This window comes from Gaeumannomyces tritici, assembly GCF_000145635.1.
Source record: "Gaeumannomyces tritici R3-111a-1 unplaced genomic scaffold supercont2.1, whole genome shotgun sequence".
Classification (NCBI taxonomy): domain Eukaryota; kingdom Fungi; phylum Ascomycota; class Sordariomycetes; order Magnaporthales; family Magnaporthaceae; genus Gaeumannomyces; species Gaeumannomyces tritici.
The window spans coordinates 539908-566721 of NW_008804545.1; the positions used below are offsets into that span (position 1 = coordinate 539908).

A 26814-nucleotide genomic window follows, 5' to 3' on the forward strand; every position below is an offset into this window, starting at 1 on the left:
TCTTGTCTCTTGTCTCCGGATGCCCTCCCCGCTTGAGCCAAATGGCGGATTGATTGGCGAGGACACGCGTACCCTCCACCGAACAACCCCCCCCTAGGAGGGTGTCCTTGGCGCGACACAAAGAAAACAAGCACTCTGTCTACATTGCACCGATCCAGATCTCGTCAGGGGTCCGTGGACCAGCCTAGACCCTCGACCCTTGGATCCTTTGCCGGCAGTCGACCAACCCTTGTTCTTTTCCTCGCCTCGTGGCTGAGGTGTCCTCCCGCCAGCTGTGGTTGCATTCGAGGCTGGCTGTCGGCGTTTCCCATCTTGCCATTTCTTTTTGGGAGCTCGGTGGTTCGTCCTGACTAGCGCGCCACCTCGCCCATCCCACCCCCCTTGCCCGCTGCGCAGTCCGCTCACACGAGCACACTAGCAGCGCCCTCCCAGGTACCCATGTCTTCTTACTGCCGCCTCCGCCGTCCCCCTGCGCGGAGCCTTAGTGGGCGATGGCGCCGTTGCTGCTTAAAAGGTCGCAAGGCCCTCTCGCCAGGGCCTTTGGGCTCTCCCTCCGGCCCTCCACCGAATGGCCTCGCGTTCCGGCACATCTACTCTGGCCAGCTATGAGGTGATCATCAAGTCTCCTGTCGGGGACAGATTATACTATATCTATAACAGCAACTGCCCAAAGCTTCTGGCTGTTGGCTGTCGCCCCTGGCATCCCTTGCCGTGGTGCATCCCTGCCCAGCCCGCCCTCCGTTCCTAGCCTCGCATACCCTCCGCAGAAATGAGACTTTCAACTGCTTTGGGCTTGGCGGCCCTGCTCGGCTCAGCTGCCAGCGCCACCCTCACGGGGCCGCCCGTCATCCGGAAAGGGAAGCCACCACAGCAGGCGCCCAAAATGTCTCTGGACGAGATCCGTGCTGCACAGGCAACCGCCCGCGTTTCATCCCCGACCTCCAACGTCAAGGGCGTTGCCTTTGACAGACTCATCCAGATATGGCTTGAGAACACAAACTACAAGGTGGGTGGTTCTAGAGGTCCTCCTGGAGGACGGAAAGGCAGCTAACCGATGATCCGTTTCTGTTCCGCGGATAGGCTGCTGCAGGCGATGCCAACTTTCAGTGGCTTGCCAGCCAGGGGATCCTCCTGACAAACCACTTTGGCGTCACGCACCCCTCTCAGCCCAACTACGCAGCTGCTGCCGCGGGCGACCACTTCGGTATGGACAGCGGAGACTTCTTCAGGTTCCCCGAAAACATCAGCACCGTGGTCGACCTGCTGGATACCAAGTCCATCTCGTGGGCCGCCTACCAGGAGCACATGCCCTACGCCGGGTACCCGGGCTTCAACTTTTCCAACCAAAAGAACTACGCCAACGACTACATGCGGAAGCACAACCCGCTCATCCTGTTCGACAGCATCGCCAACAACCCGGACCGGGCCTCCCAGATCAAGAACTTCACCAGCTTCGAGCAGGACCTAAAAAACAAAAAGCTGCCGCAGTGGATCTTTATGACGCCCAACATGACAAACGACGGCCACGACACCAACTACCGCTTCTCGGCCCGCTGGACCCGGTCCTTCCTCGAGCCGCTGCTCAAGGACCCGTACTTTATGGACGGGACGCTCGTCATGCTTACCTTTGACGAGAACGAGGTGTACCCGACGCAGAACCGAGTCTTCACCGTCCTGCTCGGCGGCGCCGTCGACGCGTCCCTGCGCGGCAGCCAGGACACCATGTTCTACAACCACTACTCGTCCATCTCGACTGTCTCGGCCAACTGGGGGCTCCCGTCGCTCGGCCGCTGGGACTGCGGCGCCAACATTCTGTCCCTGGTCGCCAACAAGACGAGCTACCAAAACGTCATGCCAGGCGGCGGCGACGCGGGCGCCGCCGCCCGCTCGCTCGAGTCGCTCTTCTTCAACGCGTCGTACCCGGGCCCGGCCTCCGACAAGCTCTACACGCCCGGCTGGTGGCCCGTCCCGGACACGAAGTCGACCTGCGCCGCCGGCAACGGCATCCTGCCCGCCGTCGTCAAGGCCTGGTCCGCCCTCCCGGGGCCGGCCTACAACTACTCGGACGCATTCCCCTACGACGACCGCTCCGGCTCCAACACGGCCGCCACCCGCGTCAGGGGCGGCAGGGCCGTCAACGCGGGCGGCGCGGGCCCCGCGCCGGGCGGCGGCGGCGCCTCGTCCTCGGACAAGCCAAAGGTCCACAACGCGGCCGGCAGGGCGGCGTCGGCGGGTGTGTCGTGCGTCGGGGGCGTGGCATTAGTCGTGGCGGGCTTGCTGAGCTTGCTCTAATTTTGTTTCTCCTTTGTTTTGATATTCCCCGTTTATAGTCGGCTTACGAGCCCATGATTTCGCATTGGATATTAGCAAGCAAGCATCATTCTGGATACACAGCGCACATGGCAGGGTCTGCCAGGCTGTTTTTTTTTTAGTTGTTTATACTAGGGATTAATAGCACCCGAAAAGGGCAACCCTCTGCATTTATTTAAAGCGTCATCCATCCAATTTCATCACCGTGTCAACATCATCCTAGAAGTCGTATTGAACCAACTTCCGTCTGTCGGCACATGTTGGATTGAAAGGCTGCGAGCCAAAAGGGTATTTTCAGTGCGCCCATTGTATTATACCCCCAGAACTACTATAGAAGTGGCACTCGGTTGATTAAACAATGGGGTTTCAAAGCGTCTCATCGCCGCGTAATGGAACAAGGTCAGAAAGACCGCTTTCTGGCCGATCGTCCGCCCCGAGCCTCCACATCAGCCATGGCAATTCCCCATCCCTATGGGCATTTCTTTGCCAGCATCTTGGCCATACCAGGCCAGGTCGGAGCTGGGAGGGGCTCAAGCTGTTCACTAGTGGGATCGCGCCCGCCATGCTGCTTGTCCTGTCCGATCACTTGGTTTTGGGGAAACAGGCAGAGTACCGAGACCAGAAGGAAGGGGACGGGGTGCGACATGCCGTGATTCTTTACGCCAAAACGACTGCAAAGTCTTAGAAAACAGCGCGGCTCGTCATAAAGTCGACAATAGTATCTGAGCTTGTAAATAGCTTGATTCGGTCTGATATCCTACGTTCCTCAGCACCGCCAGTGTCTAGTATGTATATATCGAGGCAAGGGAACAGGTCAATAGACCGTCAGGGACTAATAAGACAGGGCGTAGCAGCCGTGCTGGGGTGGCAATAAAAGTAGGACAAAGAAGTGACAGCAGAAGCCAATTAAAAAAGAAATGTGTATACCCAATCAACGCAAACCTGACGTGCGCCCGGAACACCCGACAATGGTTTTTTTCTTTAAAAAAAAATGTACAAGAGCGAGAGGCAGGCCGCCCTTCGGAAGACGGCATTAAGCATTAGCGGGGGCCGGCTTGGCACCAGGCCGGACGGACTCTCAGTGGCACCCATACCGGGCCACCCGTGCCGACTGGCCAGGCCATTCGTGGCGAGGCCGGGAAGTTGCCTACCTTGTAGGTCTTGATGCACCATGATCTCGTATTGATACCGCATTTCTGCCTTCCTCGTAAGGTAGCCAGCCCTGCCCTTTACTTCATGTTTTTTTTCTTCTCCCTTGATTACTCATGTTCTTGCCCGTGATTTGTCTTATGCTTCGTTTTTCTTGTTCTCATGTCGGAAAGTTCAGCGTCTGGCCAGGAGGCATCTGCGTATTGATCCAGTTGACGTCCTCGGCGCGCTCGCTTTGCATCACGAGCTGCATCTCGCGCACGCCACAGAAGAGACCGTTGCGGCCGACTCGCTGTACAAGCCGCCAACGCTTCTCTTGCGTGTCCCAGATCTCCTCGACGAAACCGTCGCCCTCCTGCACGGTGCGGTGTGGGTTGTGCGTCGGCAGTCCGACCATTGGGCTGAGCAGCCGCTGCGGTACCGAGAATAGGCGCTCCCACCGCTGCACAACAGGCAGCCAGCTGAGAACCTTCCAGCTGTAGGCGACGCGCACATATGGGTTCACAAAGATTTCCGTATCTTTGGCATCGGCTTGCCGAGCCACTTGGGCCACGTCTGCGTGGAAGAGGCAGCATTCGCACGCATCAAAGTAGACCTCGGGCTCGTGCCGGAACCGGATCGGGGTCGAGACATTTCGGGGTTGTGCCGGGTCGATGACGTGGGCGCCGATGTCGCGGAAGTCGGGACGAGGCAGCTCTGGAGTCAGGTTCTGCACGTATCGCGCCTGCATGGCCACCATGCCGCCCCAGCAGGAGCTGACAGGGACCGCGTCCTTCTGGGCCAGAACGGCGGCCCGGGAGGTGCCATGCCCTGAGCGGCTGAAAATAGGAAATATGGGAAGGCCGTTGGAGTAGCCCTCGGAGTCGCGCTGTGCGTACAGGTCGTAGAACATGAGCGGGTGGAAGAAGTCGAGGGCGCACGTCGACAGATAGCGTGTCCGGCCGTCGGGGCCGATGTTGGTGCTGAAAAGCAGCTGCGCCGCATCCACGGGGCGGAACGCGACGTCGTTGAGGAACAGGATCTTGTCGAACGGCACCACGCCCTCTTGGGCATTGAGCCGATCTAGCGGCCACAGCGCCCGGTTGCGCATCTCGGATAGGTAAGCGAGGCGCTTGGTCCTCTGCGTGCCGTCTGGCATTGTGACGTTTGGAAAGTCGGACAGCCCGACGTGGTTGTCGTTGACGATCGAGTGCCGACACGGCACCCTTCTTCGGAACTGCTCGAGGGCCGCAGCACCCTCGGGGCCGCTGTCGTTCTGGTATATGCTCAGGAAGACATTGGAGGCGCCGATTAGGTGTATCAACTCGAGGACCGCCTTGCCCCATTGGCCGGCAGTCAGATGGCCCCCTTTATCGTAGAGGCTAACAGATATGAACACCTTCTCGTGGAAGGGGTTCGCGCACGCGGGCTCTGCCGCCTTGCCATGGCACCGGGCCTTGAGCTCGCGATAGTGTGAGGGCGGTCGAAGATATGAAGGGGCGAAGAGCGGGGTGAGGATCAGGACGGTGAGGACGACGGGAACGAGGCATCGGAGGCAGAGCACAAGTGCCTGCAACGGGTGTCTGCGGAGGCTTCGTCGGGCCTTTCGTAGCCTGGCACGGGCCCACACGGCCAGGCTGTAGGGTCTTCGTCTGCTGGGGTTGTGGTAGTATCTCTTGTCGGTCGGGGGCAGGTCGTCCATGCTCTCGAGGTCAATGGTCGAGGTGAAGGACGACGACGTAAAGGCGGGCGACGGCGGGGGCTGGTCGAGGTAGGGCTTGCGCTCCTCCGAGCCGGAGGCGGCTCGGGGGCGTGTGGTCGCCATGTCTGAGTATGGCGAGAAGGGCGAGTTGGGCGACGAGTCGGAGTAGAAGGGCGTTCGTGCTTTGGCGAGGTGGGCGGGCGGTTGGGCGATGGAGGAGGTGCGCAGGCGAGCGACGCGACCAGAGGGCAATGTCTGAGTCTGTCTTGTTGGTCGGCGAGACTCGACTTGGCTGCTGGGAAAGAGCCTGGGCTGCATTGGGGGAGGAGGGACAGCTAGCGTGCCGCCGCGCAGTCGGTCGGGCGAGACACAAGCTCAACTCAGCTGGGTGCACCATGCGCGAGGCGTCGAGCCTTCCTGCACGGTGTTGGTGGCAGTGCAGTGCGCAAGGCGAAAGGTTTCAGCGGGCGAGGGCCAGGAAGGTTGAGCACTCGCTGAGACGAGACCCGGATCTGACGCAAAGACTTCCATTGCCCATGGAATAGTTCGACAATGTATTTTTCAGGAGCGCGGCTCGTCGCCGGCAGTCGAGCCCGCCTACGCGTGGATCACGGCCAGGGGTGTGAAACATGGATGGGCAGGCTGGGGCACAGCCCACCGCACCCGCCCGCCCTGCGCTGCACCTGCACACACGGGCCTGACCAGCAACACTCAGCCACTAGACGTTCGGCAGCGGCGCCCACCTCCTGCAGTAGCCAAATTGCCGGCCTTATTTGATGTTCGTGAAGCAATTTTTACCCCTGTTGCTTCTTCCCGGCTGACGTTGGATCGGGACTAGCCCCCGTCTCCCCCTCAAGCCCACTGAAGCCACAAGATTGTAGGACTGCGCCTGCCCAGCGAGGGCGCCACAGGGGACGTGGGCACGTCGTCGGATACTGGATGCGGCTGATGGATGCACGCATTCCTCGACTGGGCTGTCACTGCTACCCGGCATCATGTCACAACGGCGGGTTGTCCTGCTGCACCGGGAGAGGACAATTGGCCGCAGAACAGACAGGAGGCAGGATCCGTTCGATGCTGGCAAAAGAAGGCGGCAGCGCCGAGGCTCTCGTCGCATTCTAGGATGATCCAATGGCGGATGCCTACGACGTAGGTATTACGTAGCTGACTGAGCTCGGAAGGATTTCGCAGTGCTACCCTCTTTCTGCCAGTCTGGCCTTCGCGACGGCAATCAATTCCAACACGGGAGCGAAACCCCACAACGGCATCCATGTGACAGGCGCCCAAGATTGTTCCTTTTGGTTAACCCCGTCGCGCGAACCTCAGCTCACTGGCTCTGTCCGTTTGGGGTGGGACAGGATGACAGGATAAGCACTCCAAGGTAAAAAAAAAAAAAAACAGCCCTAGGAGCATGCAGGACTGCATTGTCACTCTCACTTCACTGGGGCCAAGGAGGCATGGCATGCTACGTTTGTGGCGTTGCGCAGGCACACTGCAGATCGTTTATGGCGCCCAGCGCCGAAGTCGCTCCTGACCACGCGGAGAGGCTGACGACGTTTGTCATCTTCTGACTCGACAGCATGGGCTCTGCGACGAAGACAACAACCCCGAACACCTTCTTCCCTGCGAGCCCGCTCCGACACCAAGGCAATGGTATCCAGCCGGTCGCCAATTCTCATGGGCATCCCAGGAATCCTGCATAGACATGTTGTTGCTCTCAAGAAGGGGGTTGCCCACCACGTGCGCCCCTCGGTATGAACGCACGAACAACGGGGCTACAAGCTCTGGAACCGAGACATGTACGGGCAGCCAGTTTGTGCCTTCCTAGATTGATACCTACAACAGGCGAAGGCAGTGATCAGTCCTTTTGTCCCGCTCCGACACGCCGGTACACTAGGGTGTTGGGATGCTACGCGGCAAAGGCCTCGCCACTGGACGATAGGCAGGCAGGTATGTAGGTAGGCAGGTAGGTGTTATGAAGAGATTGAACTTTTGTTGGAAGTGGGGATGATTTTAGCCGCACGAGCATGTCCGAGGCCCGCATTTGAACTTGCAGAAGTGGACATTGAGGTTCTAGAAGTCACAATAGTGGGATGGAGTCCTACATACCATGTGCCACGACGCTTCCGGCGACAGTAGTTCTATGTGGTTGTCAGGATCTATTCTTGTTCCGCCTCGTCTCCCCTTCCTACTAATGGATACGGCTGACTGCGGAAGTGCTTCATTTCTTCCTTTGCTTTTGTATTTCTCGCTCGGATGCTCTTTGCCCAACCTGCGACACCGGCGCCTCCATCGCCCGCACGCATTCCTTTCCCGTGGATAAGCGCCGCTGCCATCTTCAGCCGCGTAGACACAAGCGTAAGCTCTGAGTGGACGTGAAACGCAACAAAGTTTGAAACTCGAGTGCGGCTGCTTGACTGTCGGGCAAAGACAGAAAACAGCCTCATCCAGCGGTGGGCACCTCCCTATGCAACATGCTTGTGCGTGTCTCCTTCACCGCCAGCTCGCCTAGAATCCTATTAATCCGTGCAGCTGGGCGGAAGCATATCCATCCTGTGGGTACTGCCCGACTGCCAGGATTGCAGCCGTTCTTTCAAACCCGAACGACGGAAGAAACGACCCAACCGAACGCCCCGTCTGGCCAAATGAGAGCCAAGGGGGCAATGCAGCGTTTATTGACCTCGTGAGTAGACCGCGCCGTTGGCATCGACACATGCCGACATTTGATGTGGCGTGGTCACTTCTCCGTTTTTCTCATGGTTGGATCCCAATATTGAACCCTTGGAGGACAGAACCAAACCGCCGCTTCTAAAAGCCAGCGCAAGCTTTCCACCAAGCACAGCCCGGTCAGCGAGATGATCCCGAGCACATCATGACAGCCCCGGCTGGCCACATCTATTTCTGGTCGCGGCTGGTTAGGCATGGCGTCAATCGCTGCTTCCCCCCGCCTACCAAACACGTGCCGACCCAGGGGCGTAACTGGGACAAGAACACGGGGTCGGCTGCGAATTAAGGCAGAGGAAATGCCCCAATGCGCTCCAGATTGCGCGACACGCAACAGTACCCCGCCGTTCCTCGCCACCAGCACAGCGCCTTCGCAATCGTACCAACACCCAGGTTGGGTTTAGTTGCTTCTTGGGACTTGCCTGCTTGGCAAGTTCAGCAGGACTCTCTCTGCCTGGATCATGGCAAATGACACCACACCTCTACCCTACGGCCTACCCATCCAGTCGATGTGTAGGTGGCGCCTTCTGTAGCCTGCCTGGATCAGCTTCCAGGTTTGGCGGGTAGGTAGCGCAGAAACGCGCGCTTCCAGCTCCCTGGCTTCGGCACCCTGCGCTGCTCAATCACGGCAGAGCCGACAGGACGCCGTGAGAGATTAGATATCGCCGCCGCCAATCCCCGCCATTTGGTAGGTACCTAGGTAGGTAGGTTGTCTGCTAACAGGCTGGTCCGGTGGTCCTCGCACCCATCTCGTCGCGCGCTTCGCCCTTCAAGCTAGCCCACCCGTCGTCTCGATCTCTACTTGCCCAACAGGCATCGCGCCGGGCGAGCAGCTCTCCGCCCTGGCGAAATGTCACTGGTCCAGGTCAGATGAACACTGTCTGTCCAAGTCGGCGGCTGGTGTAGCACCCCTCCCACCCTTTTGACACTGCTCCCGCTCCTCGGGACTTGCCCCTTTCCTCTCCCGGTTCTGCCGCTGGCCGCCTTGTTTTCAATACCACGGCCAGAAACGGGCCTGGGAGCTCTTCGCGCCCGGCGCGCGAAGCCGCCCGCCCAACGCAGCGCATGCGACAAGCAGCGCCCTCATCTTTTTCCATGCCCCCCTCTTGCTCCTCCATCCACTTTCTCTGACCCCCTTCCATCGCTTTTCATCCAACAATCCATTCTCAATTCCTCCCAAACAATCCTAAATCATCAAAATTACCTTTCGCCCAGCCATACGAATCCCATATCTCTCTCTGAATTTTTAACGGCAGAGCTCCAATTTTAGGCCCAGGTGAGCTCCTTTTCTGCTATCAATGTGCGGTCGCGATCAAGTGTGCCTGTTGTTTACGTTTCGATTGCGTGACGAGCGCGACGAAACCTACCCCAGCCTCCCCGCCTGTTGCGTCGCGTTCCCTCTGTGCTTTCGTGCTGTTATATTCGCCTTCTCTCTCTCTTTATTGCGCCGGTAGTGCGGCGCCATTTTCTATCAGGATCAGGGTGTGTACGCCTGCTTCTCGCCAATATCCTGGGTTATTAGCCTCGCGCGCTGTCCACAGCCACGTTGCGGGGGATCCCTGAAGCTAAGAAAAGCGAAACAATTGCAAAGACGCCGACTTTGCCCATAGCAGCAGCCGCCCTACCTCATACACCGCAGACATGGCTCGTGAAGGCACTCGCTCGGCGACCGGCAACTCGAAGCCGCGCGTCTTTCCCGTCGTGGATACCGCCCCGACCATCACGCGCAAAAAGACCACCAAGCCCAAACCTGCTGCTGCCCACGACACCAAGACGAAGCCTGCGCCTGGTGCTAAAAGCGCGAAACCCGCCGGCGTGACCAAGAGGAAGGCTACCCCCAAGGCGGAGGGCCCTGTTACGAAGAAGGTGAGGACACAGTTCTATATTGGGCTCACTGGTGTTTGGAGCGGTGAAGGCGTGGTTTGCCCTGCTACTGGCTGTGTTATTGGTCGCTTACGGCACGAATGGGCGCAGGGCGGTCGCGAATATACACTCCCCTTCCCCGTATCTACTGCTTCCCGGCCAACAGGCTACGAGTGTGACATCGGCTAACATCGAATCAGGTCAAGACGGCCACCGGTAAGGTTGAGGGCAAGCTTGAAAAGGTAGTAAAGGTATTTGCACAGCCCCTCGCTCGCTCATCACGGCCGCTCGCACAGTCTGCGCAAGGGATTCTTTTTCTCTAGCGCGATGGGGAGGCTATATTAAGCCGGACGACATGGGATCTTGCACCGGCTGGTCACTGTCCGGGATCTCTGGCCTCACTTGAAAGCTGTTTCCTCGCTTTTCTCCGCGTCAAGCTGGCTGACCGCCTGGATTTAGGATACCAAGCCGAAGACGACAACCAAGAAGAAGGAGCCCGTGGTCTAGATCACTGCGGAGGCTGTTAGGCACGGGATTTTCCTCCGTTTATCGAGTGTTTCTTGCGTCTAGATGGCGAACCTGGAAGCTTCCACATTCACCATCTTGTAATACTCTGATGTTTGATATCGACGCCATATATCCCCCGTACTCGCCCTCGCCCTTCGGTTCATCTATCCTATATTTTGTACCGTGTCTCACCAGACGAGAACCCCGTTGCTTTTGGTTGAACCGATGACCCGCCTTGCGGAGGCTTTGGGATATTGAGGTCTGCACTTTCCAGCCCCCTATATTTTTCCTCTCTATGTATCGCAATACTCTCTGTTTCGGTATATATTGCCGTTTCCCCGCTACTTGCCATCCACTTTGGCCTCATGCATCGTAGGCTGCTGCCGAGCGAGTTCAGCCGTCCCCGGTCTCTAGTCTCTCGTCGCTCATTCTTTCGCTAATGTTCTTGTATCCCTCCGATCAAACTGTGTTATCGGTTGCCCAGGCTTCGCAAAGCAGCGGTAACAGGAGACACAAAACGAACACATGGTCTGACGTCTCCGTTCCATAGCGAACTCATACGTCCGCGCGCGTAGATAGGTGCCCCCGTAGTCGCTCCCTCACGCTTCACCCGCGGCGCTAGCCTGACCGACAAGCCTTCCGTTTCCCACTTCCCGCACCGCTGCGGTGGACGGCGGAGCGAACCCTTCTTTTCCTCTCGTTGACCTTCGTTTTACGGCTTACTCGATGCCGCTCATATGATCCCGCAGATCGTGCAGTTTCGTCAAGTCTAGGCAATCATGGAAGTTCGAGGTACATCGGCATAGTGCATTGACATCGACTTGTCGGCCAACACACACAGGCCCGTTTTCCTTGTTCGTAGCCATATTGCCGAACGAGGCTTTAGTGGCTGTTCTAGCCGAGGGCCTGGCTACCCACCTTTTATATAATGGGCGACCGCTGGCAGAGGATGATGTTGCGCTAATGAGGCATCTCGCCCAGCCTGGCCGCCCTCCGCTCCTTCGATTGTGTCTTGTTCAAGAAAAACTTGCCATCTTCGCGTGAAGAGACCGTCCCCAACATCCCCATCCCTGAGGTTTTTTGACGAGAGAAAGAATTACAGACGTTCCACTTTCTAGCCTGTTCCCCGACTTGTCCCATTCTCCAGCCTCGTTTCTTGCTGGATGTGACGGCCATATCGATGTAGAGACAAATGCTCTAGCAAACCCGCCTCGACATCATTGACTGACGCGACTTGGTCCTGTTGGAAGGTACAGGAAGAAACATATGCGAAATGCACGGCCAAGACGGGCCACCAGGGCGGACGGTGCTGAGGAACCACTGTGAGGATGACAGGACACATGATACTAATGCATATAGGACCAAGGTGATAGATAGATACATGTGTAGGTAGTAGGTGGCTATACCACAGGCTTCCTCAGAGGCTGCCTGTAACCCTCGCATTTCTCCAGCCCTTGGATTGATAGCTAGCGAATAATAGAAGAAGAGGGATAGCAGACGACGAGATGGCGAAAAGCAAGAAATGATCAATATTAACGCCTTAAACCGAAATATGAAAACAACAAGTACAGGAAGACGACGAACAAACGAACAAACGAACAAACCAAACGCCAAGGGGGTAGGCAGTATACCCACAAAAGAAAAGCGAAAAAGAATGAAAAGGACAAACCTGAACCCAAATCAACCCGTTGAGATGGCTCAAAAATGAGCGGACAAAACAGACTTCTCCAAACCCCAGAAGATCACCCTTTCTTCCCCGAACCCGGGCTCTTTTTGGTGGTCGAGCTTGAACCCTGTTGACCGCCCGACCCCGACCCCCCCTGCTGCTTTCCGTCCTGCTTTTTCGGCTTCTGGCTGGGCGGGGGAGCTTGCCCGCCGGCCCTTCCGGGCTGCGTCGCTGGCTGGCCCGTCGCCGGTGGCGGCCGGCCGCTCGTGCCTCCCGAGCCCGAGCCCCCTCCTCCGGACCGGCTCTGCGGCGGCGTCGCTCCCGCGCCCCTGGCTGGCGGCTGTTGCCGAGACTGGCCGCGCCTGATCGGCAGGTCCATCGTGTGCCCGCCGCCGCCGCCGCCGCCGCCGCCGCCACTGCTGCTACCGCCGTAGTAGGGCCCGGCCTTCCATTTCTTGTCCATGGCCTGGAACCACGTAACCTTCTCACGCGGGTTATACACGAACTCGTACGGATCATTGGCGAGCGTTGCCATGTCCTCCAGCTTGAGATCCTTGAAGCGGAGGTCCTTCGCATCGGCCTTTGCTGGGGCGCCGTAGGCGGGTCTTTCGTTCTTGGTTGTCCTTTGCGTTCTCCCGGTCCCGGCACCCTGGTCTTGACTCTGGCTGGTACCGGTGCCCGACTTTCCGTCGGCGCTGGCGTCGGCCTTTCGGTCCGTGGCGGTGTCCGGCTTTGGAGCCTCGCCGGAATGCGACTGATACTCACGGCGTGACGGCTTCGTGCGCCAGCATTACAGTAAGCCATGCACCAACAGATGGTAGCATGCAAAACTGCGCATGCGGCTATGCACTGCACCTACTAGGGCTGCGTGGTATCCGACAGTCCTGCCAGAGTTAGGTGGGCTTGGGGAAGTGGAAACATGTTCAATTCTGAGCCTCATCCGTGACGACGCACGATGATAGCTTGCCCACACGCCGCAAAGTTGGGTAGCATCACACTGGCACCTTTACTAACGCACTGGCGAGTGCAGCGCTCTTAGCCGGGCCTTGTGCAAACAGTTGCATCCAGTTTCGTTGGCCACGCCGGATTTAGATCTCGGCTAACCATATCTGGGGTGAGTGCAGTCACCGGTGCTGAACCAACAAACATGGAAACTGGACAGGTGATGGAAGGAAAGCGGTGCGGATCCCCACTCCTAACATGCACCGCCGCAACCGTTGGTTGGAGAGGTCTAGATATAGACACCTTGCTACCTACCTAGGCACTTAGTGACATATTAACCCGGGAGCCTAGTAATCCATCAGATGCCCCATACACCCAGGACCGCCATCGGACCAGCCCAGTCGGCCCGAGCTACTTGTGGCTGCTCCCAAGTGCCGAGAAGCAGGGAGTGGGCTGGGAGAAGGGATACGGAGAATGAAGAGGGCGAACAGAGAACATCGGCGATTGGCTAATGTCAAATGGGAGCCAGGGATTCGTGTTGAGTAAAGACGGAGACTTGTCTGGCTCTGGGAGGCATTGCGTCCAGATCCCTCATCACTTGTCTCCCACCACTTCTTCCTCCCCGGCAGAGACGCCGCCGTCGTCCCCCAAGTCATAATCGGCCGGTTCGATAAAGTTTCGCAAAGGGAGCGAGTTCTCAACAGGATCGTCATGTCGTCTCGGGGTCCAGGTAACTGTCTAGGTGTACATCCTGGGACCGAGGTCCATCAAGAACCACTCTCGAATCTTTCAGTGCATTTCGGGGTGGTCGCAATACTCCCCATCGTCTTCAGGGGCGCCGCACAGGGAAAAACTGTGACACATTAGATATTCGTGACAATATGGACAAGTACCCCTCATGTTGGCACGTGTGCCACGCCACGACATTCTTTGGATCGGGTTTCCGGCCGCAGAAAGATAGTGATAACCCCCGTTTGGGCTGGGTTGAGAGGAAAGCGCCATGCCCGGATAGCCCAATCGACGAGAATGGCGACGAAAGGGCGGTCCGCTTCGCTGGCATCGAAGGTTATGGCGAACTTTTCGATTCGATGCATGTTGGTGAACTCACAGCCCCATCCGCCTTGGATGAAGTCGATCGAGGGCGGAACCCAAGACGGGCGTGGATGTCGTCTCTCGTTGTCCGCCTCCATGGCGACGGGTTCCCCCCCGAAAGCCCCGTTTCCGGACGTCTTCTCTTTCAGCAAGTCTACCTCCCCACCATCAAAAGGATGAGGTATGAGTCTAGGAAATGGGATGGGAGAATTCTGGTCGTGACCGTAATAACTGTGGTCGTAAGCGGAGGTCGTCTCGTTGTGAGGGACGAACGGATCCATAATCATGAAATCGCCGTCTTCAGTCAAGTCTCGGACAATGCCGTAGGACCCCCGGCGGCGCTCCCACCACCAATGAAACCAACACTCTTCTTTGATTTCTGCGATATTGGAGGCCGTCACGATCACGTCCTTCCACCTATGATGCAAGCCTCTCCAATCGCAGTCCCGGATCGTCAAGCGTGGGTGTTTAACGTCGCGAAGGAAGTGCTGTTCTGGGAACATGGCCCAGCGGATGCAGTCTGTATTCGCGAGGAGATGGATGGTTGTGAATTTGCGCTCCCATCGCTGGCGATCCTGGGACCATTCAATAGGTATAGAAACGCGGTCGGGGTGGGCGTGTGTCTCGGGGACAGCAAAGCGGCGCTCATTTTCCTCGAACAGAACGGATTGGGCCTCGGTGTAGGCCCGTCGGCACGCGAGCAGGATGCCGCCGGGCCGGAGGACAGGCCTCCCGACATAGCCGGGACGTTCAGACGTGCAAGTCCATTCGGGGGCATCTGGGTCGGCCCAAGGGCCGTCACCCCTGTACTTGTGGTAGTGCTTTAGGTGGTAGGGGCCTGGATGGTACTGCTTAGGGCCCCGCCACCTCCACGGAGTTTCGCTTGTCCATCCCCGGAGCGCATCGCGCAAACTTTCAACACCGCCACCACAGCGCCGGCGGAACTTGGCGAGCTCGTCGCGTATGTCGTCGTCAGGGCCGCCGTCATGATTGGGGGTGATGCGGAAGTCATGGCAAACCTCAAAATCGCCATACGTGTAGATCTCGACGTCGAAGGCGTAGGAGTATATTGCCCGGCGGATTTCGGCTGGGAAAGATGAGAAGAATAGGGAGTGCAGCTGCGGGTTTTCCTCCCAGGTCGCCGCGCGAAGGTCCATGTTGATCGACATCTTGTTCGGGGAACATGTGCCCGATCTATCTCCCGCAGTGCCAGACCTCCAGCTAGGCTCGGACGCATGCGGTGGGGGTGGTGCACTGGTGCCTGGTAGCAAAATGGCTAGGACCCAACACCCAACTGTGTAGACCCACCACTATCCAAGACCCACCAATATCCAAGACCCACCAATATCCAAGACCCACCAATATCCAAGACCCACCAATATCCAACCCAACCGCCCGTGCAAAACCTCCGAGGTGAGTGTGAGGCGGCACGGCGGTTTTTTATCCATCTACTTGGGTACCCTGCACTAGTGACCCTCGCGCTTACCGTATCATCTCTTTGTTTCTGATAGGACAGTCGACTGGATAACGGGTTCCCGCTAGACTTAAAAAGGCTTAGAGTAATTCTGGACTTTTTGGATAATACGGTGCATCCTTTTTGTATTGAGCACTTTCCGGCGAGAATCCGCGCTCTTGTCCTCCTTAGGTAGGCGTCAGGCCACCACATAAAATGTGCTCTGTAGTAATGCCTCCTGAAACAGGTCAGACAGCTCATCCCGCCAAGTTCCTACTAAATATTGCTTATCTGCAGCTTTGATTCTGTAAAAAGCAGTCAGGGGAGCTTCATACCATCACCTATATTTAGACGGCCTGGCATTCATCCCATTCGGATCTCGACAACTTCCAAAACACCCCACCCAAGGTCACCTGTCCGGGAACCATACAGTCCACCGAGGAACCCGGACGCGTGCTCGGCGCCACTTCCATTCAGGAAAGCCGGGAGGAATTAGACGGAGTGGAGGGAAGGGGATGGGGGTCGTCGTCGCTGTGCACAACACTGCACATCATTAAGGGCCCCCGTTCGCCCGACTGTGCACACGGAGCAGGTTAGCGCTGGAGTAGGCCGAATTTGGTGTGCAATGTGGGTGTGCAGGAGGAGGGGACAGAGCGAGCCATTCACGATCCAAGAGTGGACGCGGCCATGGTGGCATTGCAGGAAGCGCTGCTTCCCAGTCACACACACACACACACAACATATGCGCGCGTACGCGACGCATGCCAATCGAATCACTTGGAACCGCCCGTCGGTTCCGTGCTCCAGCACTGCGTGGTACAGAGGGTGCACGACATGGGATAGCGATGGAGTGCTATCTGCATCCATGTAGTGCAAGATCCTTTGTTGTCTGTCACACACGGGAGGGGAATCCATGGTCGTTGAGGGTCCCGTCGGGCAAGTGCTCTGATGAGAAAAAAACATGATCCTTTGCTAGATAGCGAAGTATGTAGGTGTTTTACACCGGGCTGCCCGGCGAGTGCTGTGTCCCTTCCTTTTCCCTTGTGACGGAAAACGGGAGATGGAAATCCCTAATCCAAAACCGAGATGCTTATATCGTACAGGCGGAATGTTTGGAGACAAGTACAAAAAGAAAGATGCTACTATCGTTAATCATGAGCGGTCGACCCAGTTAAACACTGATCTGCCGCGGCAAACAAAAACATGCAAACGGAGAGTAAGAGGGGGGCAAATCGAGCCAAGCGCCCCAAAATCAATGTAAGAGCTCCAGAGCCACAAAAATGAGTAACACGCCTTGCGTCTTGCTGACGATGGGATAGGTCGGTAACGGAGATGGTGGTTAATCAGCCAACCATGGGCGGAGGCGGCGGCGGAGGGCCGCCCATGCGGGGTCCAGGGCCGGCCCGGGGCGGCATCGCCTGCATCCCCGGAGGTCGTAGCGGCCCGTTGGGCATCCCAGGGGGCCTCGGCGGCCCGCCCGGCACGCCGACTCCAGGGAAGCCTGGCGGCACCCGGGGCGGCCCGCCGGACATGTGCGGGGGCATCGGGCGCTGGCCTGGGAACATTGCACCCGGCATGCCTTGCATCGGGGGCGGGCCGCGGCCGGGCCCGGGCTGCTGCTTTCCGTCACTGTCGCTCTCGCTGTAGTCGTCGCCGTCGTCGTCGTCGTCGTCGTCGTCGTCGTCGTAGGACTCGTCGTCGTCATCGACGGCCTCGACGGTTCCCGAAGGCCTTGACATACCGCCTCGCGGGCCTTGTCCGGGGCCCATGGGCCCCATAGGTCCCATAGGAGGGACTCCGGGCCTTGCATGATGACCCATTGGGCCCATTGGGCCCATAGAACCCGCGGGACCTGGCGGCATTGGACCCCCCGGCCGCAGCCCACCGGGCGGCATTGGGCCTCCCGGCCGCATCCCGCCGACCCCCATTGGGCCTCCCGGGCCCATGGGGCCGGGGCCGGACGGCTTCCCGAAGCTCCTGCCGCTGTACGAGGAGCCGTCGTCGTCGTCGTCATAGTAGGAGCCGCGGACGAAATACCAGGTGTCGGTGCTGTACGCCGTGGTGTAGTCGCCGTAGTCATTCTCAACCGTGGTGATCTCTTTTCTGAAATGGGAGTGGCGGCTGGGGCGGCCGCCCGCGAAGTAGACCATGCATGCCAAGCTGCCCGACTTGATGGGCACGTTGTGCCGGGTGGTTTTGGTGCTCGTGGTTGACGAGACCGACGAGCCAGACGAGGAAGAGCTGCTCGAGCCCTTTGACCTCCGGGAGCTTGATCGTCCCATGGTGTACGTATGACTGGGGGCCGGGTCGTCTGGGCTCTTGGGGCAATCTTGGCTCGTGCTCGGAGTCGAAGCCGGGCACGGTTGACCAAGGGCAACCTATCGGTGTGCGTCCCGGGGCGAAACGAAGGCAGCAAAAGCAAAGAATCTGGTCAGAGCTTTGAAGGGTAGCAACGCCCCTGTGAAAGGATGGGATGACTGATATTTCGGCTCTCTAAGATGAATGCTATCGCGCCGGGCGAGTAAGGCAATAAAGGTGATGGAAGGCGAGGGGACGAAGTGGACAAGAGTTTTGTGATGATACACGAAGCCAGACGCCAGCTGGGCGTTCTATAGCGTGGGCTTAGTAGGGGGCAATGCGCGGGGTAGTTGAGGAGGGGGCACAAATCTGGGCGACGACGATCAGTTCCTGGAGCGGAAGAGGCACGGGCATGGGAAGAGAGTTATATCCCGGGCTCGTGATTCTTTGATGTGGACAAACAAACATTCTCTCACCGGGTGTCTATGAGGGGCAAGGAGGCAACCAGAACGGGGCAACGGCCAGCTTTCTCCTGCGCTGAAGTCGGGCGGGATACGACTGCACTGGGGATGACGGCGAGCGTGCACTTGCATCGATGCATGGGTGCAGGGGAGGCAGCGAGGGGCCGCCTTTGTCCAGCAGCTTGACCAGTTGCGGCCGGAACATGCAAGCGGCCTGGATACACCGGGCAAGCAAGATGCAGAGGGGTACGGAAGAAGTACCTAGGTACACAAGAGCCTCAAAGATGGTTCTATTAGAGACCTAGAGGAGAAGGGCCAGGTCGAAGGGGGCTGATAGCCCATGCGGGTGATGAAAAAAAAAGTGGGTACTATTTTACGTCTCGGGCAACGACTGGAGAGCCAGGCGCCGGGGTCGAAGCCCCGAGCTGCGGGAGGGGAGGAGCAAGGAAGACTAGGACGTGATATGGCGTCCGCGGACTGCATGCGGGCGCGCTGCAAAGAAGCTGGGCGACGCGAGGCCCGCTTCCTCACTGGCCTACCAGGCCGGTGCCCGCCCCTCCATTTCGTGGCCGCCTCCCTGGACGCCCAGCTGCGGTATCACGGACACCACAGCGAGGACCACACAAATGTGCGGCGCAGCCGGCGTGGTCCAGCGCAGCCGGGCGACGTAGCTTCCCGAGAGCCTCTCCCCCGCGATCCAGCGTGGGCGCAGTCTCGGTTCTGGACGATTACGCCCAGCAAACAAGGGTTGGGCATCTGTGTGCCAGCGCAGCAACTCAGCTTTGCCGCAACCACATCCCCACTCAGCGGGCAGACAAAATGCCTATCTAGGCGGTTGCCGAATAGCCGGACACCAATACAGCTGACAGCAGGCTGACAGGCCGGGAGCGGGAAGGGGAGGTGACAGAGTGAAGTCAACGCCCAGGGAGGGGATGCATTGGTGGCGGACGACGGTGTGCGGAACGAGGCCTGGTACGAGGCCTGCTAGAATTAGTCAGATGCAAACACAGCATTAGACTGCATGTTCGCCCGCAGCTTTGTTGCAGCTAGAAGACGGGTTGCTGCAGGAGGCCAGACGCAGAATGAAACCAAGAGGTCAGTCCATCTGTGCGTCCCCGCCTGACCGAGACCGAGACAGAAATGGGAGGCAGACATCTGTCCTCGCCACTCGCCGTCGTTTGCGCGAGAGCACAGGGTGTCAGTGGCGGGGAACGTCGCGAGAAAGGCAGCATTGAAGTCAACGAAACTTCAGGACGACAAGGATAAAACAGAGGTGAGTGGTGGTAATGGATGCATGTAGGTGGGATCCAATTGCAGGTGGTGTTTGTTTGTTTGTTGGCGCCGGGCACAGCTGCCTGGAGACCGGACTCCACTGTGGCTGCCTGTTCCTTTGGGCGGGACTTGTTGCTTTATGTTGCCTTACGGACAGCCGCTTTCAATGTCTCGCCGGCCAAACCCGATTTCCAAGTTCTCCCGCAATCTCACGCATGGCGGATACCAGAGGCCGAAAGTACGGCAACGCGGCACCCTCTGACTTGGCCAGGTCAATCTCGAAATTATCGTTGTGATGCCGATGATGCAATTCGGGTGCGACATAGGTAACTGGTGGGTGACTGTTCGGCAGCTGGGGAAATAAATCCTTAGAAACAACCCACTGCTTGTCGGATGCCCACAGAGAGTGATGCCAGAAGTCGTGGTCAACATTGGATATGGAGATCGCCGGGCTGCCTAGGCTCGGACTCGCTCTAACATCGCAAGGTGCTGCCAAATGAACGGGCCGATTCCATTACTTGGTTGCAAAGCGCCGGGGTGGGCAGGCATGCACCTAGAAATCGGCCAGACCGTCTACTCGGCGTCTATGCCATGCGCAGTCCCCTCCACCAGCACCAGCCGCTCCGGACCAGACCGGGCTCCAGGTTGATGACGGGTGATTTTGAGAAATTGTTCCTCGTCTTTATCCAGATCGAGACGGCTTGGCGCAACCTGGATTCGCAACCCAATTACTATGTGAGAGAGGCAGACAGACGCAGGGAACCCCCACCATCTCCCAACCCCAGCTTTTGCCTCCACAAGCCCTTTGCCCCTTGCTACGGCACTTGCTAGCAAGGAATAGGATTAATTACCGCCCGTCGCGCCAACCGATGCCTTGCGTAGCCGTTGAACCCATCCCCATTCCTCCATCAGTGTGCCTACGTGCCCCCTCGGTAGCACGGTAGGCAGATACATGTCCATGAGACCTCAGCGCAGACAGTTTTCAGTCGCCATACTCGCGCGACAGGGTACTCTGCTTGGGAATGAGGGACGAAGCGTGGATTCGTGGGTGTTTTGGCATCCGCTGTCTGCGCATCAAATGCTGAGGTCAGCCCATCTTGGGGCCCCGCAGTGCGGAGTGGATGGGTCCTCCGGATCGCCAGGCCCCACTTGACGTGTTGCATTGCCGTTACCGTTGCCGATAGCCCCTGCCCTTGCTGGGTGGAGATCCAGTCCCTCTACTGTACCATTCACAAGGTTGAAGAATCTCACCCTCCACTAGTCTCCCGTCACTTCAAAATTGGCCGCCGGAAAATTCCAAGCTTCCATCTCCATCAAGAACATGGATGAACCGAAAATGTCGACGTAAGCAAATCCACACAATAAACCGAAACGAAACGGGATGGTGCACACACACGCCCGGCACGATCTGGAGCCAATACAAATGCGTCTCATTCATCTCACTTGACCACTTCCTCCCGTGCAGGCCTCTTCTGGGCATGGCCCTTACCCAGGTCTTTCGCGTCCACCCCGGCTCTGCCTGCCACCCCCAAGGAGACTTTATCGACTACACCCTGGAATGGGGTAGCCCAGGCGTCTCCCGGGAATAAGTCTCCCTTTCAGCCAAAATAGGCTCAAAGCCCAGCGACCACTCGGGACTCGGATCCGAAGGCATGGGCCACTGGCGAATATATTGCCCACGGCTGGTTTGGCCCCATCGTGTTCCCTTTCCGCCCCAACAACCTTGCATTTGCCCCTGTGGCCCACGCCAGGGACCAACCCACTTTGCATCGGTGGCAAGTCCGGCTGGGCCTTTTCCTCGCTGCATCGTTCCTTTTCGTGCTGCTCCCGGCGGGCTGCTGCGGGCGAGCGGGTGCTGTTTTCCCACCAAAACCGTCCCCCGCTGCGCCCTCTGTTTCAATAATTGGCCCGCGGGGGCAGTGGCCAACCTCTCTGGGGCCGAGAGGCGGTCGATCATTAGGAAATGCACTCACCTGATGATGCCGCCGATCAAGGGCCCGTCGGTGCTGCCCTGTGTGCTTCCAAATTTGGCGGCGGCCCATCTCATCTCAAGTCGTAGGTGATGCTACAGCCCGAACCTTGCGAGCCCAGGCTTGCACGGATACTCTCTACCATGTGAGATATGGCCGTTTTGCTGGGGCTAAAATCCCTGCTGGCATCTGACATCCATGTGGCCGTCAGAGAATAAGGACACAGGCGTCTGTCGGTCTGGGCGCGAGCTGGGCGATGGAGATGGGCCATAACGGGCGCAACACGCCCCTCCGCCCCTAAATTGCAGACAGGAAGCTCCTTAAGTACGTGCGCCGTGCCGAGGACAGAACAGCCGGCATCTTGGGTGAGGGTCCTGGCGCCGCCCTATGGCCGGCCAATGGGAGGCCGAGTGCACACCCCCAAATCCGAGTCCGAAACCAGTCAGCTTTCTGCTGTTCCTGACTTGCCTTTTGAGGATCTGTGGGCCCGGGCTTCCATCGTGAACTGTCTCTGCACGCACGCCTGCCTCCTTCGCCGGAAGTTTAAACCTGCCTGGGGTGGTGACAGGGATGTCCGTCCCGTGTTTTCCATGGATGGTTGGTGGTTCCCCCAGGCGGGGAGGCAGAGCGCCTGCTCGACCTATCTATCCTGCATCGACCTGTCAGACTTGTTTTACATGCCCTGGCACTCTCCTACATCCTGACCATAACAGACATACACGTACAGATACTAACACTCGCGGCTCCCCAGGCCCTAGCACGTAAATTACCCATTTCCTCTTCCTCATCACCACCGCGAAGCACCGACCTGCCCCCGCGGGGTCGATTTGCGCACTATCCAGCCCTCACTACTGGTGGAAAGAAACGTAACGAACAAGGCCGCTAGCTGCATAGAAAGAGGACGGGAAATTGACGGCGGGCGTACAAAACAACGTGTACGCCGTGAAGTGGCTCAAGGTGGTGGAGGATCTCGCGGCGCATCGCTTCTGAGCCCCAGATTGGCTTGTCAGCCCTTGCGCTGCCAAAAGGGACGTCCGGAGTCCCGATCTGCTGACCCCCGACAGGCCAGTCACAGCAGAGCGCGAGATCGCCAATGGAAAACGCCAACCCAAAGAACCCCGAGGGCGACAGCACTGCCCCTCGCCGATCCTCCACAGCTCAGCCTGTCCACAGTGACCAGGATGATGCATATCTGCAGGCAATGGCGGTGCAGGACGGCTTCAGGCCGACCCTCGCAGATGTCTCACCCAGCCAGGGAAACTCCCCGAGGTCGTCCTCCCTGATAGGCGACTCGGAATCCCCACCATCAACCCCGAGCAGTCGCAACCTGCCGTCTGCAACACCACCCAGCCGACCGTCCAGCATCGCAAAGGCGCCCGGGCCCGACAGCGACTCGTTCGCCCTGCAGAACGACGGCTCTGCCGCCCCCAAGTCGGCTGAGCCAGCCACCATATCTTCTTCATCGCAGGAATCCTCCGACTCCATGCCGGCGTCTTCCTCACCACTTATCGCGACGGAAGCAATGCACCCGCCGAGGCATGACAGCCCCTACCAGGGGCCGTCTGGGCCTTCGCATCCTTATCAGCTGTATACCCAGGATGTGCGCATTGCGAGGACCATGAGCACGAGGACTTCATCGACAGCGGGGCCGCCCCCCTCAGAGCAGCCCTACTCGGGACCCCATGGACCGGCGCATCCGTACGGCATGTACTCCCAGAATACGGCTCCGACGCCCCATCATCCTGGCGCCGGTGCGTCTGTGGGTGACGCTGTAGGCTTTTCCGGCGTGGCGGTCGACCCGTACCGCCGCAGGATAGGTCCGGAAGGGGAGGAGATGGGCGGTTTGGTTGGGCCCGATGGACACACCGAGGAGCTGCCGCCGTACACGAGATACCCCGACGAGCAGATTGCCCGCAAGGTAAGAGACGTGGAGGCTGTGCAGTCGGCACACGCCCCGCTGCCACCACAAGCGGCGCAGACTGCCTCATCGACGACACAACCAGCCTTGGGCGTTACGTTTCCGCCCCAGCCCATCCCCGGGGCTGGCGGGATTGGGATCGCGGCGCGGAACCCCGAGTTCGATTCCATCGATGATCTAAACACGCCGCGCTCCCGTCACTCGTCTCGGAGCTTTACATCGGCCTCCGAGACGAGCCACCACGAGATCAACACAGCAGCGGCAGCCGTTGTCTCGGAGAAGGTGCCGAATCGATGGGAGAAAAGAGGGCGAAAGCGGGTCTGCGGCATGCCATGCTGGGTGGTTGTCCTCTTGATAACCGCCATCCTCGTTGTGGGCCTCATACTCGGCGCCGTTCTTGGGACTCTGCTGGGCAGGCAGCCGGGGCCCCCTCCCGTCCAGCGAGCGCCGCCGCCCTTATACGACGCGGTCCCGATCCCCGTACCGTCGGGCCTGCCGCCCCTGCCCACCGGCTCTTTCGGGATGCCACTCATGCCGCTTGGGGCACGCGACGTGTGCTTCCAAGACGCAAGCCTCGCCCCGGCGTGGACCTGCGGGCTGGCCTTCAGCCCGGCCATCATGGCCATGGTCATGACCATCAGCGGCGGGGACAACGGGAACCCCTACAAGGTGTCCATGTCCACCAACAACAGCCTCTCGGCGGGCGCGGGCGCGTACTCGTACGGCGCCCAGGCGCCCATGTTGCCGCCCGGCACTTTCGCCATGCAGACGGTCAACGACACGCTCGAGCCAAGCCGGGGCCCGGCCTGGTTCAAGATGCTGCCGTTCAACAAGACCGTCTTCATATCCGAGTCCAGCTTCCCCGCCAAGGCCGGCGGCTCGGCGTCGTCGCGCCGGCTCCTCCGCCGTGCGGCGCCCTCGTTCGACGAGATGAAGCGCAAGTTCTCGGCCCAGCCGGGTGACAAGCCATGGGCCTGCACCTGGCCCGACACGGTGCTCGAGGTCTTCATCTACCCGAACCAGAACGCGAGCCTGTTCAAGTCCATGAGCTCCAGCGGCGTGGGGCTGCCGCCGCCCGGCGGCAGCGGCGGCGGCGGCGGCGGCAGCTCGGCGGCGACGGACCCGGCGTCCCCCACGCGCGGCTCCCTGCCCTTCGGATCGGGTTTCCCCAGCACCACCTCGGGCGGGGGCGGGGGAGGCGCGTCGCGAACCTCGGGCACGCCCGGGCCGTCGCAACCCCCGAACCCCTTCGACGGCGACTTCCCGCCCCTGCAGCCGCCCTACCCGCGCGTCGTCAAGCTCGAGGAACGCCGGATCCAGGGGTCGCCGCAGCCCGTGTGCCGCCAGCTCAAGATCAGGGAGGACGGCACGCCCATCCCGAACGTCGACGGCGCGGGGAAGCCCATCGAGGTCGTCATCACCGAGGTGGGCAACACCCCGCCGTACCGCGGCAACCTCGCGCCGAGGGACTCGGATGGGGTCGTCGCCATGGAGGAGCCGAAGCTCTTCCGCAGGGACAACCCTGAAATAAGCGATTGCAGTTGTGTGTGGTTTGCAACATGATTGCGTATCGGCCACCTATCCCTCTCTTTTTTTCGATCGGCATGATTCTTTTCTCATTTACCTCCCTGGCTTCTTTTTTATCGGAGTTCACTCTTCCTTCAGAGGCGTTTTGAGCTGGGCTCCCTGTCGACTTTACTATCAACAATTTGGAAAAACTAAAAACATGGAAAGCTGGATCGAGACTGACGTTATTGCATCCAACAGTATAGCGGATCATTTCACCAACTGCTTACTTCTTTCCCCTCTTCATCCTACTTCTCTTTCGAGCGGCACAAAACCTATTTCTCTTGCGGCGTCGTTTGTCGCCTTTTTTGTGTATTTGTTTCTCGGTGCCTGCTTCTCACGCGAAAATGAGAATGCAACGTCATTGGCCTGCTTCTAGCTCTTGTTCACTCCTTTCTCATTTTTTTTTTGTTTTCTTCGGTCTTCTGTCCAGTTCCACACCCTCTTGACGGTATTAAGCTTCGCCGTCCTACGGGTTTTGTTTGGAGTTTTGATGCCGATGGCTGCGGCAGTTTTCTTTTGCTCAACTGTGTGCCCTTGCCACGAAATTACCCCTATTCCACAATATCGTTATCGGCCCATCATAGCTGTGCTGTCAGATACTCTTGGGGGCGCTATATATGATTTAAACCCCTATCTTCTTTTTTTTTTTTTTTACCAACTTCTCGAAGTGCTATCGTTGACCTCCGACATGCTCAAAACAGCCCCAGATCAAGGGGACCAGAGACGGTAGGCCTGGTCGATAGCCGGGAAAGACCCCGACCCCCTCCACTGTAGCACGGCCCAGGAATGTGCAGCTATCGTAGCCAAAGCACGTACATGCGTTGAACCCGACCGATCGATCGCAACAGCGAATGCCGAGACCCCTATGACGACGAGCTACCTGAGAATATGTCGGACTCAGGCAGGCGGTGGGGAGCAGTTTTTTTTAACCCCACGGAGATGCAGTCCACCATCCGGACGAGCCGATATATCCGCCATCAGCCGAGCGAGGGTACGGGAGTTAAGGTTCCTCACTTGGACTCAGATACCTGGCTGCACCAGTGTCTCAGACCTGATAAGAAGAAGGAACTGATGCTTGGACGGAAAGGCTGCATATGCCTCGGGCTCGACGGTGCCCCCGCCTTTTTTTTCGGTGGAAACGGATCGCGACTGCAGGTAGTCGGCATGCGCGTAGGGGATGAGACATGTTTAGATGACGCTGGGTGGTCTGTAGGTGTTGTCGTGGTGACGTATACAACCAAATCACTGGCCCCCTGAGTTGTCCAGCTTTCTTCGCAACCCGCAACGAGGAGTCTAGACAGCGGAGGATGGCGTGATGTTGAATGCAGTCCCACAGGGCTGGGGCATAGGTCATAGAGAAGTGTGTCCTTTTTGAGGTGTTTGTAGGTGTTTGTAGGTATTCGTCTACCTCGGGGCTTCTTCCGCCTGCTGCTGCCCTGCAAGATCACGACTGGGGGCTTCGCCCTCAGTCCTAGCCCGTGGCGACAAATCTTCGTCTAGGGCGGCGGCGTTAGCGGTATCGAGCCCAGTCGAGGGCGTATCAACAGCAACTGCCCCCGCCCCTGCCTCCACGGGCCCACCACCCAGGTCGGCGCCGAGCCCGTCGAGGAAGCTGTCGGCGAGCTTCTTCGCCCTGCGCTCGGCCACGTCCTTTCTCCTCTCATCGATCTCCCTCCTCCGGCGCTCGACTTCGTCCCTCCTCCCGCGGGCTCGCTCCTTGCGCTCGCGCCGGACCCTCTCCGTCTCTGCGCGCGCCGCCTCCAGCGCCTCTATCTCCTCTTTCCGCCTGGCCTCGTCGCCGGCCGTGAAGGCGTAGAAGCCCGTGCCGCGGGTGCGGATCTCGCGCGCGGCGTCGTAGTGCGTCTCGGGCGGCGGCGTGGCGGAGCGGTCGCGCTTGCGCGCCAGCGCCTCCATCCCCTCTTCGTCGGCCGCCGCGAAC

General features: G+C 58.9%; 10 protein-coding genes across 10 annotated transcripts in view; 4 read left to right on the top strand and 6 right to left on the bottom strand.

Moving 5' to 3' along the window:
• Positions 1-562: 562 nt before the first annotated feature.
• GGTG_00156 (acid phosphatase) lies at positions 563-2627 on the top strand. The gene is made up of 2 exons (XM_009217897.1): positions 563-1006; positions 1081-2627. The coding sequence occupies exons 1-2, from the start codon at positions 770-772 to the stop codon at positions 2290-2292; spliced, it is 1449 nt and encodes a 482-aa protein (XP_009216161.1). The 5' UTR covers positions 563-769; the 3' UTR covers positions 2293-2627.
• Positions 2628-2971: 344 nt separating this feature from the next.
• GGTG_00157 (hypothetical protein) lies at positions 2972-5760 on the bottom strand. Its single transcript, XM_009217898.1, has one exon. It carries the CDS (start codon positions 5456-5458, stop codon positions 3620-3622), a length of 1839 nt encoding a protein of 612 aa, XP_009216162.1. The 5' UTR covers positions 5459-5760; the 3' UTR covers positions 2972-3619.
• Positions 5761-7248: 1488 nt separating this feature from the next.
• Positions 7249-10718, top strand: GGTG_00158 (hypothetical protein). The gene is made up of 5 exons (XM_009217899.1): positions 7249-7823; positions 7933-9140; positions 9456-9730; positions 9928-9978; positions 10187-10718. Exons 3-5 carry the CDS (start codon positions 9506-9508, stop codon positions 10232-10234), a joined length of 324 nt encoding a protein of 107 aa, XP_009216163.1. The 5' UTR covers positions 7249-7823; positions 7933-9140; positions 9456-9505; the 3' UTR covers positions 10235-10718.
• Positions 10719-11976: 1258 nt separating this feature from the next.
• On the bottom strand, positions 11977-13007 carry GGTG_00159 (hypothetical protein; the record flags this gene model as incomplete). Its single annotated transcript, XM_009217900.1, has 2 exons — positions 11977-12675; positions 13005-13007. The coding sequence occupies 2 exons, from the start codon at positions 13005-13007 to the stop codon at positions 11977-11979; spliced, it is 702 nt and encodes a 233-aa protein (XP_009216164.1).
• A 731-nt stretch (positions 13008-13738) lies between these two features.
• Positions 13739-15103, bottom strand: GGTG_00160 (hypothetical protein; the record flags this gene model as incomplete). The annotated part of the gene is made up of 2 exons (XM_009217901.1): positions 13739-14165; positions 14208-15103. 2 exons carry the CDS (start codon positions 15101-15103, stop codon positions 13739-13741), a joined length of 1323 nt encoding a protein of 440 aa, XP_009216165.1.
• A 1188-nt stretch (positions 15104-16291) lies between these two features.
• GGTG_00161 (hypothetical protein) lies at positions 16292-18472 on the bottom strand. Its single transcript, XM_009217902.1, has one exon. The coding sequence runs from the start codon at positions 17667-17669 to the stop codon at positions 16731-16733; it is 939 nt and encodes a 312-aa protein (XP_009216166.1). The 5' UTR covers positions 17670-18472; the 3' UTR covers positions 16292-16730.
• A 137-nt stretch (positions 18473-18609) lies between these two features.
• Positions 18610-19162, top strand: GGTG_00162 (hypothetical protein; the record flags this gene model as incomplete). Its single annotated transcript, XM_009217903.1, has 2 exons — positions 18610-18740; positions 19027-19162. 2 exons carry the CDS (start codon positions 18610-18612, stop codon positions 19160-19162), a joined length of 267 nt encoding a protein of 88 aa, XP_009216167.1.
• Positions 19163-20957: 1795 nt separating this feature from the next.
• GGTG_00163 (hypothetical protein) lies at positions 20958-21465 on the bottom strand (the record flags this gene model as incomplete). Its single annotated transcript, XM_009217904.1, has 2 exons — positions 20958-21300; positions 21392-21465. The coding sequence occupies 2 exons, from the start codon at positions 21463-21465 to the stop codon at positions 20958-20960; spliced, it is 417 nt and encodes a 138-aa protein (XP_009216168.1).
• Positions 21466-21940: 475 nt separating this feature from the next.
• GGTG_00164 (hypothetical protein) lies at positions 21941-25508 on the top strand. Its single transcript, XM_009217905.1, has one exon. It carries the CDS (start codon positions 22482-22484, stop codon positions 24867-24869), a length of 2388 nt encoding a protein of 795 aa, XP_009216169.1. The 5' UTR covers positions 21941-22481; the 3' UTR covers positions 24870-25508.
• Positions 24836-26814, bottom strand: part of GGTG_00165 (hypothetical protein) — a 3723-nt gene continuing 1744 nt past the window's right edge. The window contains exon 2 of the mRNA XM_009217906.1: positions 24836-26794. Within this exon, the coding sequence (XP_009216170.1) occupies positions 26536-26794 (259 nt within the window). The 3' untranslated portion in view covers positions 24836-26535. The remainder of the gene's footprint in view (positions 26795-26814) is intronic.

Excerpts from the sequence above, each read along its gene's own strand:
- GGTG_00157 (XM_009217898.1), bottom strand. The coding sequence starts at position 5,458 with ATGCAGCCCAGGCTCTTTCCCAGCAGCCAAGTCGAGTCTCGCCGACCA.
- GGTG_00164 (XM_009217905.1), top strand. The coding sequence starts at position 22,482 with ATGGAAAACGCCAACCCAAAGAACCCCGAGGGCGACAGCACTGCCCCT.
- GGTG_00156 (XM_009217897.1), top strand. The coding sequence starts at position 770 with ATGAGACTTTCAACTGCTTTGGGCTTGGCGGCCCTGCTCGGCTCAGCT. Across the intron at positions 1,007-1,080 it reads TTGAGAACACAAACTACAAG|GCTGCTGCAGGCGATGCCAA; the intron begins GTGGGTGGTTCT and ends TTCCGCGGATAG.
- GGTG_00161 (XM_009217902.1), bottom strand. The coding sequence starts at position 17,669 with ATGGGACGATCAAGCTCCCGGAGGTCAAAGGGCTCGAGCAGCTCTTCC.
- GGTG_00158 (XM_009217899.1), top strand. The coding sequence starts at position 9,506 with ATGGCTCGTGAAGGCACTCGCTCGGCGACCGGCAACTCGAAGCCGCGC. Across the intron at positions 9,731-9,927 it reads AGGGCCCTGTTACGAAGAAG|GTCAAGACGGCCACCGGTAA; the intron begins GTGAGGACACAG and ends ACATCGAATCAG. Across the intron at positions 9,979-10,186 it reads AGCTTGAAAAGGTAGTAAAG|GATACCAAGCCGAAGACGAC; the intron begins GTATTTGCACAG and ends GCCTGGATTTAG.